Source organism: Equus asinus, chromosome 22 (assembly GCF_041296235.1).
Source record: "Equus asinus isolate D_3611 breed Donkey chromosome 22, EquAss-T2T_v2, whole genome shotgun sequence".
Classification (NCBI taxonomy): domain Eukaryota; kingdom Metazoa; phylum Chordata; class Mammalia; order Perissodactyla; family Equidae; genus Equus; species Equus asinus.
In genome coordinates this window covers 26671894-26687852 of record NC_091811.1, presented here as the reverse complement: position 1 = coordinate 26687852, position 15959 = coordinate 26671894, and the positions used below count along the sequence as shown (strand labels likewise).

General features: G+C 40.2%; 1 protein-coding gene across 1 annotated transcript; it reads right to left on the bottom strand.

Annotated features, from left to right (window-relative positions):
- Positions 1-202: 202 nt before the first annotated feature.
- PDE6H (phosphodiesterase 6H) lies at positions 203-14550 on the bottom strand. Its single transcript, XM_014834205.3, has 4 exons — positions 14433-14550; positions 4276-4450; positions 3205-3245; positions 203-696 (listed from the first exon to the last, which is right to left on the bottom strand). Exons 2-4 carry the CDS (start codon positions 4407-4409, stop codon positions 620-622), a joined length of 252 nt encoding a protein of 83 aa, XP_014689691.1. The 5' UTR covers positions 4410-4450; positions 14433-14550; the 3' UTR covers positions 203-619.
- Positions 14551-15959: the final 1409 nt, after the last annotated feature.

Here is a 15959-nt window from a genome sequence, read left to right as displayed (position 1 = left end):
AGGAATAGCCTAGTTCAATAAAATTCAGACCCAGAAAGTGCAGGATTTACAAAGTTACAAAGCACAATCAGGACTTGACTCAATCCCGTGCTCTTTGCCTGCAGTGTGCTCATTTCCTGCATGGCTGTGCCTTCTTTGTTTAATTGGTTCTCAGAAAAGGGCATCAGGTATTTCCATATAGCATTTAATACAACTTCATTATGAGATTCAAGGTAAATATCTCCTTTATTAAATAACAAGGGGAGGGGAGTGACATAAATGTTATCTCAAAAGTTTACTACTCATCAAAATAAATGCCTAGCAAAAATAGATTTGTAGGACTTAACAAATAAGCCAAATGTGGAGAAATAGTGGTGACTTCTAACCAGCTGACAGAAAAAGGTAGTAAAGTTTGAAATGCCCTAACAAAGGTTGGTTTTCACCCACTGTTCTGAGCTGAGCTACACAGCAAGAAAGTCTGACACTAAGCGAACTCTTGGTAGGAACTTATAGGAAATGACTGTGTAAGCCAAAGAAACCACATCCGAACAGCTGAATTTCAAGACTCCGGCAGATCAATAGGGCAGAAGTGATCAGAGTCAATATAGATGCTGTAGAGAGCGGCAGAACCTCTGGTGCCTCAGATGATCCCAAACTGAGCAAGCTCATGCAATTCCAGGTGGCTGAATGCCTCCCAGGGACAAATCACCGTGATATCTATAAGAGAGGGAAGAAGAACTCGTAAGCCAACCTCATCCTCAGGAAGGCCTCGTCTGCTCAAAAAGGCAGAGACGCCGCATTCCTCTCTCCTATTCATTGTCCCTGCGACTGGGAAGTTATCTAGAATGGCCCTGCAGCCCAGGAGGGATCAGATCAACTGCTTTATTAATCCTGCAGAGTTCTGATGCCCCTGGAACAGGAGCTCTCCCAAGGATTTTTTTTTTTCTTCCTGAGGAAGATTAGCCCTGATCTAATATCTGCTGCCAATCTTCCTCGTTTTTGCTGAGGAAAACTGGCCCTGAGCTAACATCTGTGCCCATCTTCCTCTACTTTATGTGTGGGATGCCTGCCACAGCATGGCTTGCCAATCGGGGCCATGTCCACACCTGGGATCTGAACTGGCAAACCCTGGGCCGCTGAAGCAGAACATGCGCACTTAACTGCTGTGCCACCAGCCGGCCCCCCACCACGAGGCATTTTTGCTGGTTTTATTCTTTATCCTCTTTGGGGAGGTAACCCAAGGTTTTTGACTGAGGCTACCCTTTGGGGGTGCAGCTAACTGATCATACAAGGTCTCCCCAAAGCACAATGACTAAGGAAAGAAGAGAAGTGGGATTCTAGTTAGGCCAAGTGTTAAAATGAGAAATAGGAGCACATTAAATTTCCATAGTCTGGAAATCCACAATCTCCTTATCTTCTACTAATCCAGATGGGTTCCATGGGCCTCTGTGACTTGTTTTTCAGTTCCTTTACATTTTTTTAAATGTGAATATCAAATCACACATTGAGAAGTGACTTCAAGGCATCATCTATTCCAGTCCCTTGCATCAGGCAATAAGATATCAAACAGCAGTTATGGAGAAGCTGAATGATATCCAGAGAGATTAAATACCTAGCAAGAAACCACACAGTTGAGGGATGGCGCCAGAACCAGATCAAAGACCTCAGACTTTCCCTCAGTATAAGCCTTTTTCCACTATTCTAAGTATGTTGGCAGAGTTAAGCATATCTTCTGGAGTCCAAAGTGAGTTGGCTGGTCTTATATATACACAGCCAAAACACAGAAGCAGTTAATTTAGAAGAACAGCAAATGAGCTTTATAAAGTGCCTAGAAAATGTATTTGAGATCCCAGGATTGGCAATCCACTGCAAAAAACGAATACACTGAGAATTGCTTGGTAAGGACACTGATTGCTATGAGTGCCACCACTTGTCAAAAGTGTATTGGATGAGTTGAAAAATTATGTCCACACAAAAACTGGCACAAGGATGTTTACAGCAGCTTTATTCATAATTTCCAAAACTTGGAAGAAACAAGATGTCCTTCAATAGGACAAATAAACTGTCATACAACCATACAGTAAAATATTATTCAGTGGTAAAAAGAAACGATCTCTCAAGACGTGTAATGACATGGAGGAAGCTTAAATGAATAAATATTGCTAAACCAAAGAAGCCAGTCTGGAAAAGCTATATATCCTTTATGAGTCTAACTATATGACAATCTGGAAAAGGCAAAATTATAAAGACAGTAAAAAGATTAGTGGTTGTCAGGAGTTTAGGGGGAGGGAGCGATGAACAGGTGGTGCACAGGGGATTTTTAGGGCAGTGAAAATATTCTGTGTGAAAATGTAATGGTAAATACATGACATTGCACATTTGTCAAAAACTATAGAACTGAACAACACAAGGAGTGAACCCTAACGTAAGCTGTAGACTCCACTTAATAATGATGTATCGATATTGCTTCATCAATGGTAACAAACGTACCACACTAACGTAAGATGTTAATGATAGAGGAAACTCTACGTACAGGGAGAGGAAGGTGGCAGAAGGCGCATGTAGGAACTCTTTGCTTTCTGTGTAATTTCTCTATAAACCTAAAACTACTCTAAAAAAATAAAGTATTAATTTTTTTAAAAAGGAATATACAGTAATTTGCATTCATTATCCAATGAACGCAATGTTTTAGCCAATTAAAAAATACTGTATTGAATACATTTAGCGTGTAAGGCCCTGTTCTGGGTGCCAGAGGATGTGTAAAAAGAGGAAGCTGGTAAGGGGATGGTTTGCCTGCTAGAGTAGAAAGGTTCTCCAGGCCCCACCCTTGTTTCCAAGACCTCACTCTGTGGCCTCAGATTGTCACTCACTTAATTTGTCTAGTCTCAGATTTCTTCTGAAAAATAAAGAAGTTGGGCTAGGCTCATTCTGAGAATCTGTCTACTGTGGAAGTCTCCAGTTTATCATTATATGCCCCCAAGAGTTGTTTAAGGAAACAAGAAGATTCATTAAACCTTGGGCCTGTCTGATTTCTTTTAGTTTTTGCATCTGGGCACACACATACTTACTTAGGAGGTTAAATTAAAACCCCACATTTCTAGATTTTCAAAAGATCTGCTGCCTTAGGCATTTCCGCTAACTTTCACCTGCCCCTTGAGGCCTGAAGTAGATAGAAACATGAAACTCCAAGTGTAAACTCTTCACTGAAATCCTTGGGTGGCTCACCTGTTCCTAGCCCCTCCATGCCTGGAATGTCATCTCCAAACCTATGGGAAAAAAGAAAAAGAGAAATTAGCTGTGATCAGAGCAAAAGCATCCTGGAATGACTCACGTAAAGAGTTTCCTGACTCAAGGGAGAAGAAGAAGAGAAGTTTTGTATTTGAGAAATTCTCTTTGTTTGGATTAAACTGGCGCAAAGAAAATGTTACTTGGGCAAGTTTTAGACAGTATGTCCCAGGGGAGAGAGATTTTTACCCCCTGTGAATATTTAGCCTAAGACAACTGGGAGTCAGAAAGAGTTATCGGTGGAGCAATTTGGTCAAGCTCTACTTTTTAAAATAGACATTGAAATGAGAAAGCAATATGAGATGCATTAAAATGATTCCTTTCTCCATTTGTTTTGTTATCCAAAAGCGTTTATTAAGCATCTACTATGTGCCAAGCATTGTGTTAGACACAGGGAGCTAAGGAAAAACAAACGAATTTTCTCTAAAGGATCTCAGCATCAGGGAACAGATGTAAATAAAGAAACGTAATACAAAATAATACAAGTTGTGATAGCTGAATGTACAAAATGCAAACATGAAAATAATGATATTTACCTAAGAGAGTCAGTAACGACTTCAGAAAGAAGTTAATATGTGAGTGTGTGTTGGAAAATAAGTAGGATTTTGCCAAGAAAAGAAAGAGAAAAACAAAGAAATGAAGACATAACATTTAAAGCCTTGAAAATAAACTGTGTTCTGAAATGAAAAGTTTTTCAGTATCCAGATTAAAGCATAGGATATGTTGGCAAAAAGGGGTGGTCAAGAAAAGTCTGGAAGGTCAAGTCAAAGGTCACTTTGCCAGGTTCCATTTGCCATTTTGAAGTTGGCCATAGGCCTGGGAGCTGAGAGACAAAGATTCCAGGGCTAATGGAAATGATTCAGCAAAGATTGTGTTAGAGAAGAAAATAGAGGATGGGATGGAAATTTTTGTAAGTCTGCTTAACATTGTAAGCACTAATTTCTCAAAACCAAAGCAGTTTTTTTTGGGGGGGAGGACAATAGAAAGTTGTCTTTTTCATCTTGGTCTTACCCTTTCACACCTTTCTTAGGAGGTTTGCTCTTGAATTGGCGAGTCTGCCTCTGCTTGAACTTGGGAGGCCCTTTGCGTGGGGTAGTGGGACCCTGGTTTGAAGCTGGAGGAGCTAAAGTAGTGCTGTCACTCATTCTGATGGTCCTTTGCCGGCTGATGGCTCTTTTTCAGGCTCCTTAAACAATGAGAGAAAAAAAGAAAATCTTTCAAGATGTGGGGACCATTGCTTATTAGACCTTTACTGTAAACTTGGGAAGAAAAGCACCTTGACAAAGAAGCACAGTATTTTGTGTTGACACACAAGAAAAAGTTATCTTTTAAAGGTATTTTAAAGAAAACATGATATTAATAGATGGAGGCACTCAATATAGTGGGTTGTAAACTGGCAACTGATAAATTTAAAAGCTCAAAAATCTAGGTAGATATGTTCACTGCTAGCTTTCTATGTGAATTTATTATAATGTTGTACTTCGCCTCTGTGACCACCAGTTCCATCTGTAAGAGAGGAAAATGAACTAATGATATCTACAGTCTTTACAGCACAGGTATGTTATTTAAGCTTTACATATTTCTCTATCCAGCTGCAAAATAACCTGACTCGATGTTTACTGGCTCATTTTTTATGGGCTTTGTTCTTCATGGTCCTTATTTTGTTTTATCCCCCTGTCAAACAGAGACTTCTCTCTTAGTTCTGGGAGATGACAATGTAGTTGTCTGGACAGGGAGAGCTCTGAACCAGGAATACAACATCCATGTAGTACTCAATACACCCCAACACACACACACACACACACACACACACACACACACACATACACAAATAGGGAAGTCAACGCAGAGTGATTAAGCAGGAAGTTGGTACTTTAACTCCACATCCAGGCACATTTCTCAGAAATCTTCGATATTTTCTCCTATCCAAATCATGGACATATCCAACGTAGTTTTCACAGACTTTTATTTTAACTACAGAAATGTACATTGTCATTCTTCAAGTACAAATAAAAGAGCATGATTAACAAAGATAAATTTTAAAAATAACTATGCTAAGCTAACGGATGACATTGTTTTTTCTTTCTCCTTTTCTATCACAAATGTTGATCATACTTAGCCTGGGAAGGATGATTCTGAAAATCTCCAAAGAACTTCCAAGCAGCCTTAATTTCTTACCCTAAAACAACCCCTTCCATAGTCTACCGCCTGGGAGCTTTGCTTTATGAAGATTCCTTGTTTCACCCACAGATTTATGCTGATATTCTTAGCTTGGATTCTCTCTGACAATCTTTGGCTCATGCTAATCGTCTCTCTCTCTTTCCGCCACACTGCGCATCTTTCAAATCTTATTGTATAACCTCAAGTTCGTTAACTTTTTCTAATTACTTTCAAAATCAGGTTAAATTGTTATTCTTGCCTCCAAGATATTTTTTACTTAGTTTCTTTTCGCCAATTGCTATTTTCATTCTCCCCTGCCAGTCCTCAACTTCTTCAATAGAAATACATCGACTGATCCGTGAGCTGGTACCAGGGATGATGAACGTCAGGAGCCTGGATCACCTTCTCATGCTATGGATCCTGTCTCAATCCCCCACTGGAATATGCTCCAGGAGGCCACTTTTTCAGTTTTGGGTCATTTCTGTAGCCTCAAAACCTGCAACATTGCCTGGCACATAGTAGGTGCGTCATATATATTTGGCATATGAGTGACTAAATAAATGAAGAAATCTAGCTAATCCCTTGAACCTTGGGTCTTGAGATCCTGACCCTGTGACCTTCTCCATCAAACCAAAGAGAAAGCATCAGCTGATCTTCACCTCACAAAGCCCTAAGTAGCTTTAGGAAATGTATTACCAGCTGCTCTGCTCACTGACTCCAATTCTTGTGCTGTGGGCCCTCTCCTTTCCAGGTAAACAGGCAAAGACTGTGCCTCTCCCAAGTATAGTTGGGACCATGGGAATCACTGGTAGGCAGCCAAGACCAGCATTATTCTCAGAGTGTGCCTCCAGTAACTGACACATCCCAGCTCTGCCAAAGCTGCAGAGGAAAACTAGAGAATTTCTCTCAGATCAAGTTTTTTAGACTTCCCAATTCTTTCAAAGTAGTAAGAAAACACAAACTTTCCTTTCTCTCATCTGGAAAATCTACTAGGACTAAGATTGCCAGATTCAGCAAATGAAAATACAGGGCATCCAATTAAATTTAAATTTCATGTAAACAACAAATAATTTTTCAGTATAAGTATATCCCAAATGTTGCATGGTACATACTTATACTTAAAAAAATCATTTGTTGCTTATTTGAAATTCAAATTTAACTGGGAATATTCTATTTTATCTGAAACTCTAACTATCACCCTACCATGTTAGATCCAGAGTCTATAACATGAGGCCTAATAATTACAATCAGTTAAATTATCCTTTGGGAGACAATATAGTGTAAACAGTATGGGCTTTAGAATCAAATAGACATAGTTTCAAATTCCTGCTCCACAAAACTGGCTGTGTGACCTTGGATAAATTGCACACATTGCATAATGAGGCTCTCTGGGCCTCATTCCATGTATAAAATGAATCAAATAATACCTTCTTTTTAGGGTTATGGGGAACGTTAGAGGGGATAATATAAATAGAGTATTTGGTGAAAAGTACTCAAAAAAGAGTACCTGTGTACCAGATCTTCTGGAAGTCAAGGAAACCATGCACATGCACGCAAACCTGGTTGTGACACAGGTTCACCCACCCCGCGACACCCCTTCTCCTGGGCCGTCTGCTGCTGGTCACGTGCCCAAGTGGCAGTTGTCATCAGCACTTGCTGGATAATACTCTGCATTCCCCAAACCCCGAGCTATTAACTTATTCCTGGTCTCAAAATTCTGTCTTAAGAAGCTTTTCTTGGATTCCTTTGACACCACTCAGCAACTTTGGAGAACTTAAAAATCACACTTGACTTCCATCTTCCCCTGCTTACACTTCCTCCTTTTTCTTGCAAGTTTCTTTGGCAAGTTTATTTAATTTAGAAGTTGCACCTCTAGGCTTGGATAGAGCTCACGTCTAATTCTAGCTGTGATGCATCATGTAAAAGAATTCTCTTCAGGAAGATTACCTAAAAGCTGCCTGGTTAACCCCTGCATCCTCATGGCCCTCAGGATTTGCGCTATGGATGATGATTGTTATGATGTTTGTTGTATGTTTCACGTACAATATTTCATTTTTGAGTACCTAGGACAGTCAACCAATCCCTAGAGTGTTTGTGGCATAGATTCACCCTCTAGGTCTCCCTATAAAACCTTTAGAAGGAGCAGAGCAAGTATGACCCTTTCCTGCCTTGGAAGTCAATCGTGTCAGCCATAGATGTCACCAAGGCTAAACTTATCCCAACCATGCTTTCCTAGGAATTCCAAGGGCACCCCTGGAGCCAAAAATCCTGAATCCAGCATCAGTCTTGATTTTAGCTGTAAGAGGCATCACATTTTTGCCCCCAAAATTGTCAACTAATTCATTCCTTCATGAGGCAGAATGTTTTCCTGTGTTTTAAGCAATGTTAGCCCTTCCCCTTTTAAAGATTACAAGCTGTTCTTCTGCAGAAAGAAGCAGAGGCAGGAATGTAATGTTTCAAGACATAGTTTTGTAGGGAACTGGGGTTAGTGTCGCCTTAGACCCAGGGCAGCAGAGCTCAGCTGTAGGAAGCTGCAGAGGAGGATCCTCCATAAATTCCAGGTAAAAAAGGGCAGTTTCGGAAGATCCTTGAGTCAAGTTCTCTGATGCTGCTATTATCACCCTAGACTTCCAGTTCTGTCTTTCTCAGCAAAGACATGGACAGATAGATGATTCCTTTGTTAATGGACTAAGAGAGGGGGTGGAGTACTTTTCCTCCACTGATGAGGTTGGGCCCATAAATGTCACCCAGCGTCCTGCCAAGGCAGACAGAATCAAGTAATTTGCAGAGCCAAGGAAGACCCAAACCAAGGCCATGAAAAAGCAAAACCAAAAATCCAGCAAGTACCTTGCTTCAGATTGGAACAAACAAACACTTTAACCTCAGAAAAGGAAGGGTAAGCCACCCACAGTGCCCTGTGGTCATTCCCAAGCTGGCTCTCAGCTTCCTTTCTCCTTACCCTCACACGGTCTGTCAGCCTCTTGGTGCCTCGGCCAAGCTTTCAGGCACATCCTGGGAGTAGAGAACTGTTTGCTCTAAGGTCATGTAGTCCCCCAAACCCTCCTTTCCCAGAAAACTGTTTGCCATGGAGCCACAAAAAGGAAGCCTCAGTTTTGGGTTCCTTCTGAATGAATAATGACTAATAATCTAGGTTTGCAGTGACCTTATAATAATCAAATTTCACTTATTAGCTCATGTGGCATTATAAGGAAATTTAGTTGCGTTTCCTCATGTTTTCTCCCATTTCCATCCCTAACCCCAGTCCAAGCCCACAAGTTCAGTGTGTTCTCTTCTTCCATTTCTTTGTTTTAGAACCAGCTCAACGCTCTCCCCCAAGCCCTTGATTATATTCTGCTTAAACTCATCAGAAATGGAGAAATACTCACTGAGCTGAATGTTGCTCCTATAAGCTGTCCAGTTGCCTTCTTCACAGTGGAAGAATAAAGGATCTTTGCATCCTGATTTATCTCTCTGTAATACCCTCATGCTACCTAATCTCCCCGTCATAAGCTTAGAGCACCAACCTAGGTGCAAAGAAGGTGGAGGAACACAAGGTGAGACTGGGACAGGCTTAGGAGTTTTCTGATAATTGGATTCTCTTACAAAACTGACTTGGGCTCTCTCCTGTCAACAAACAGGTACTGAATTCACAAACACACACAGTGTTGCTATACAAGGGTGGATTTGTGGTTTGTGATTCAATATCTTTTGTCCTTCCCCATTCCCAGCTTTACTCCATGCTACCCACCATTCCTTCCCTGACACACACATCCCCATGCACACAATCAATCTCTCTCTCTGTCACACACACAAATACCTACCTAGATACACACCATGACATAATTTTTATAGGACTCTAGATAACTAGAAAAAAGAGAGTGAACCATAGTGCCCCTTACTGCAGTGGGGACACTGATCATGTGAGCAGTGACATTGAGAAGTATATAATATCTCTCCCTAATTGGTATTGTATGTATTTCCTCAGAGAGAGGGAACCACAAGTCAGGAACCACAGATGAGGACTGACATAAAACTCAGTGGTACTTGACAGAGAAAGAGCCCAAGAGATAGCTGGGAACTCTTAACTGATGACATTTATTCGAGAATTGATTGCTGGATCTTCCATACCCAAAGGCTTCAGGTCATACAACTCAGGCTACAATCCAATTCAGTGGGACACTTGACTTCAATATTCCAATTTCATTGAGCCACTAGTATTATTTTGTACATCAGTTTATACAGTTTTAAATAGACCTTAGCCCATATGCCAGTATCATTAAGCTCTTTTGACAAATTTGTCATAGAGAAATTGTGATTTATTTAAGACTGCATATAAAGTTAGTTGTGGCACCAAGAGCAAGGCCCAGGCCTGGGAATACCTTTCATACTCAGCTGTCTCTCTACAATACTACAGCAAAGCAGACACGGACCAAGATGCATGTGTTGCCAGTTACTCTCATGCCTTGCCAGTGAATTGCAGTGTGCCTTCTCTAAGTTGTTACATCTTAGAGAATTGTCCTGCATAAGATTATAGAGAAAGAAGGTCAATTCATCCTTCCTAGGCAGGGAAAGATCCTTAACCTGCAGCCCCAAGCAGATCACATGGGCAGCTAAACAGCTTAAGGGTTTTAAAACAAGCTTTCCCATGGTCTTTACCAAAATTAGAGGAGTTTTGAAGGTAGCAAACACCTTGCAGAGCCAGCAGAGTGTTTGGTCTCTGGATAGGTCTTTCCACTCCCTTCTCTGCGTCTCCATTACCATTCACATGTTTCTCTACTTCTACTCACCAGCTCAGGGATAATTAGGGGCTTATCTGTCAAACTCTCACATTTTCTCCATTTCTTTGGTGAACGACTGCAATTCATAAGGGCAGTGGAAAGAGCAACAAGCTGAGTGTTCTAGAATGTTGCTAGTCAAAGTGAAACAGCATCAGCACCACCTGGGCACTTGTTAGAAAAGCAGGATCTCAGGCCCTGCTCCAGATCTACCGAATCAGAAGCTGCATATTAACAAGGTACCAAGGTGAACTGTTTGCACATTAACGTCTGAGAAGTATTATTCTAGACCCATGCGTAGGCTTGGTTTGACCACAAGTCTGCTATGTGAGAAGATTGCCACCTCTTTGAGTCTCAGTTTCCCCATATACAAAATGAACGATTTAGCATGCCAGGGTTCTCAATTGTTTTCCGTCCCAACACACTTGAGAGAGAGAAACCACATTCATCAGTGACAGGGTTTGTAACCCAGTGATTCTCAATGTTGAGGGCAGCAGGGGAGGGCTGCTATGCCACAACTCTTCTCCCTCCGTGGGAGACTTAGGAGAATGGAGAGTGAGGGGGGAAGGGGGTGTGGAAAGGCCAAGTATATAATTTGAAAAGACTCTCCCAATGTGATTCTAATACAGCTCTCAAGGGTTTAGGATTAGAAAATTCTTAAATTGCTTTACAGACTTAAAAGTTTATGTTCTTGCCAGTTCTGGACCAACATGGAGTAGACATACTTCTTCCCATGCTTCCTGCTAAATACAGCTAAAAATCCTGGATATTATACATGAAGCAAGCATAAGAATATTTTAGGAAGTCAAGAGAAGAAAGGAGACCAAATAGGGAACTTAGGACTCAAGAAACAACATGGTAATAAGTTTCCCTGTTTTCTTTTTGCTTTGTATATCCTGAAGTGCATGCAGGACAGCAACCCAGAAACACCAACAGAAGCAGACAAAAAAAGCCTCTCAAAAAGCCTGTTCTCTCTAGACAAATGACCAGGAAGATGAAATCCAGTAAGGCAGAAACCATTTAAGCAACAAAAAAAACCCTACTCCAGTCAATCATCATGGAAAAAATATGGTCAACCTCAACTCCATCCGCAAAGGCTGAGTAGGGAGATTTCCATCTTGGCCCAGCTATAATAAGGTAACCCTACCCCCACCTCGGGTAGTATCAGAGAAGGCCGCATGGGTGAACTTTCATCTCCAACCAGCGATAATATTCACCCCTCCTCCTCCCTATTAGAGTGATGTCAGGGGAGCCCCAGTAAGCAACCTGAATTTTCACTACCATTGTGCAATAACAATGTATCTAAAGAAGAATGAAATGAAAATTTTAGAACTGAAAAATACAATAACCAACATAAACGACTCAATGGATGTGCTCAACAACACAACGGAAAGGACAGAGAAAAAACTCAGTGAACTTAAAGACAGAACAATACAAATTTTCTTATCTGAACAAAAGAGAAAATAGACCAGAAAAATTAATAGAACCTCAGTGATCTGCGAAAGTAAAATCTCTAACATTCATGTCATCAGAGTTCCAGAAAGAGAGGAGAAAAGGTTGAGGCTGAAAAAGTACTTGAAGAAATAATAGCTGAAAATTTCCAAAATTTGGTGAAAGACGTAAGCCTATCTATGGTGTCACGAAGCTACCAATACCCAATGGTATAAACCCAAGAAAATCTCTGCCAAAATACATCATAACCAAACCAGAAAAAGAAAGACAAAGCAAAAATTTTGGAAGCAGTTAAAAAGAGATACCATCTTGCCTACAGAGGGAAAACAACTTGAATGACAGAGGATTTCTTATCAGAAACCATGGGGGAAGTGGCACAAAATTTTCAAGTCCTGAAAGAAAATAATTGTCAACTCTGAATCCTGTAGCAAGTGAATTTACCCTTCAGGAATGAAGGGGAAATAAAGACATCCTCAGACAAAGGAATACTAAGAGAATCTGTCACCAGAAGTCCTACCCTAAAAGAATGATAAAAGAAGTTCTTGAAACAAATAAAAGAAGAAATTTTTGAACATCTAGAAAGAGAGAACAATGAAAATAGCAAAAATATGGGATACAAGGGGAAGACAGGGAACTCAGTGACCCTCAGCAAGGCTTTGTGGAGAATGACACATTGTTCAAGAAACTGTGAAGATCTAAAGATCTGATTGTCTTGTGTCTTCATGGAATGCTTCCATTGTTCCCCGTTCCAAGTGGCTGCTCTTTCTATCTCCGCCTCTACTACTTCTGCTGCCACTGAGTCTTAAAGGATTTGGACAGACTGGCCAATCAGCAGTCAACACACACAGCCTCTCTTGGACAGAGTTCTTGTACTGCATCACTTCATTGGTCATTGGCTAGACTAGTGACGACCGACTTTTGCTCAGTTGTCTGTCTATGATCTTAGCAGCCAGCTAATGGGTTCACATGGCTCTAAACAAGGTGACGATGACCAAAGAATTCCTCTAAAAGAAATTGGGTGTGTTGGACACTCTAAGATTTCACAGACACAAGAAATAAAGCCAGCAGGAAACTTGCAGGGAAAAAAAATAGGAAAGAAATTGATAAAAATATGTAATGACATAGATGACTATGTACATATGGACAAAGATGATTCTTTCATATAGTAAACACATTTTCCATACGAAAGAATCTAGAGCCAAAGGTCTCTATGTTGTCTGATTTTATGTATGATATTTTGGAAAAGCCAAAACTACAGACTTGGAGAACAGATCAGTGGTTGCCAGGGATTGAGGGGAGGCGCTGACTATAAACAGAAAATGCAAGAGATCTTTGAAGGGTGATGGAACTATCTGATATCTTGATTGTAGTGGTGGATATACAACTCTACGCGTTTGTCAAAACTCAGAGAACTGTGCATTACAGAGAGTGAGTTTTACTGTACACAAATTTTAAGACTGAATATCATAAAATGCTTTTAAAAATATATATTCTATACTTCTACAATCCTTGGTTATTGATGCCTTTGGACAGATAGGAAAGCATTATTAATTATATACAGAAAAGGAGTTAAAGGGCAGATGTTAAGTAGTTAGAAAGTAATTAAAATTTTAGCTGTTGCATAAGCTTCTTACACAAGAGCTAATCTCTAATCTTTCTTTTGTGTTTCTTAAAGTGCCAGTGAGTAGGAAGACACACATCAGATTCACATTTCCTCCACACTAGAAGTCTCGTAGACTGAGCGACAAATACACAGTGGACTCCAGCGAAGAACACGCTAATTGTGAAGGAGGAATGTGCAAAGTTGGTCCTTCTTTCCCTTAATATCCTACTATGTTTATGGATTCTCCAGCACATTGTTGTTAATCTTGAAAAAATAACATTACTTAAAAACACAACATTCTCTTTCAGAAAATAGAGAGCAAGGAACACTTCCTAACTCATTTCATGAGGCCAGTTTTACCCCTATGAAATTGTTTTCAACCAAAACCAAAGACAGTAAAAAATAAAAAATACTGACCAATATCTGTCATGAATTTAGATGTAAAAATTCTTAATAAAATATTAGCAAATCAAATACAGCAATGTATAAAAATAATAATACATCATGACCAAGTGGTATTTATTCCATATATGCAAGACTTGTTTAATATTCAAAACTGAATCAATGTAATGCACTAAATCAAGAACAATTATGTACCAATTAATGCAGAAAATGCATTTGACAAAATTCAGCACCCATTTACAATAAAAGCTCTCAGCAAACTAGAAATAGAGGGGAGCTCACAAAGAGCACCTCCAAAAAACCTACAGTTAACATTGCACTTAACTGTGAAAGACTGAACGCTTTCTCTCTAAGATTGGAAACAAGTCAAAGAGACCTGCTCTCATTACTCTTATTCAACATGGTGTTACAAGTTCTGGCTAATTCAATCAGGCATGAAAAGAATAGAAAGCATACAGATGGAAATGAAGAAATAAAACTGTTTTTATTTACAGATGACATGATTGTTGACACAGAAAATTCTAAGGACATATAAAATCCTTCCTATAACTAATAAGTGAGTTCAACAAAGTTGAAGGATACTAGATCAATACACAAATATCAATTGCATTTGTAGAAAACAAGTGAAAACTGGAATAAAATAAGTAATGCCATTTATAATTGCTCTAAAGAAAATGAAATATCTAGGAGTAAATCTAATAAAACATGCACAGGATTTGTATGATAAAAACTATAAAATGCTGACTAGAGAAATCAAATATTTGCAAATCACATACCCAACAAGAGATTCATATCTAGAATACATGAAGAACTCTCAAAACTCAATATCCAAAAGGCAAACAATCCAACTAGAAAATGGACAAAAACTCAAATGAACACTTCACTGAAGAGGAGCTACAGACGGCAAATAAACACATAACAAGATGTTCGTTGTACCTGTCCATCAGGGAAATGCAAATTAAAACCACGGTGAGGAAATGACTCAGGTACACATATCTGGGGGAGGGGCATTCCTGCAGCAAGAAGAACCCCTGAAATGGGAACCTGCTTCTCATGCCAGGATTGGCAAGGAAGCAGGTACCCAAATAGAGAGAATAGAGGCTAAGTGTCAGCAGATGAGTTTGGCGTGGTACAAGGGGCCAGCTCATGAGTGTATTAGTTATCTAATAACAACATAAAAATTCCCCCCAGACGTGGCAGTTTATAAGAGTAAACATTTGCTATCTCCCACGTTTCTGAGGGTCCAGGAGCGGCTTTGCTGGGTGGTTCCTGCTCAGTCTTCCATGAAGTTGCAGTCGAGCTGTCAGCTGAGGCCGCAGTCATCTGGAGCTGGAGGATTCGCTTCCAACATAGCTCACCCACATGGCTGTTAGCACAATGCCTCGGTTTCTCCCCATGTAGACCTCTCCACAGGGAGCTTGAGTATCCTCATGACATGGCACCTAGCTTCCCAAGAATGAGTGACCTAAGAAAGATCAAGAGAGAAGGCACAGTGTCTTTTATAACATAGCCTCAGAAGTGACATAGCATCATGACCGCTGTTTGTTGTTGGTCACACAAACCAACCCTGATACAATGTAATCAGGTCTGAATACCAGGATCACCGGGAACTGTCTTGGTGGCTGGTTACCACCAAACCTGCAGGCCATGGTACTACTTCGATTCTATTGTAAATGGATGAAAGGTCTGCAGAAGTTTGAGAGAGAAGGAATGATGTGATCATGAGTATGCTTTTTGTGTTGACTACTGCGAGGAGAAGGAAGTTTTAGAGAGGCTACTGTGGAAGTGGGAAACACAAAGGAGGCTGTTGTAACAGTCCAGTGGAGGCACAACAATGGTGGGACTGGGATGCTAGCAGAGGAGGAGATGAGATGCAGTCAGCAGGTTGCAAATCAAAAGTAGAGCTTTCATAAAACAGGACTTCCCCATGCTTGGCCAACTTCTCTCTTGGTGATATGGTTTAAACCAGTGTTTCTCAAACTTCACAACTTACCTGCAGAATGTTTTAAAACATAGATTCCTGACTCCAACCCTAGAGATTCTAATATAGTAGGTTTGGAGTTGAGCCTAAGAATTTGCATTTCTAACAAATTCCTGAGTGGTGCCAATCTGCTGGCCCACAGACCATGCTTTGGGTAACCTGCATGGTTTAAACTACACAAATTTAAACTACAATCCATAGCCTGATGAAATATAAATCTTTAGTTTGGGGTTGAAATCCAGGCTTATATATCTTACTCTCTGTCAGAAATCACCTCCTAGAAATGATGCACTTTTTTTAAACTAAGCACTCAACGTATCCA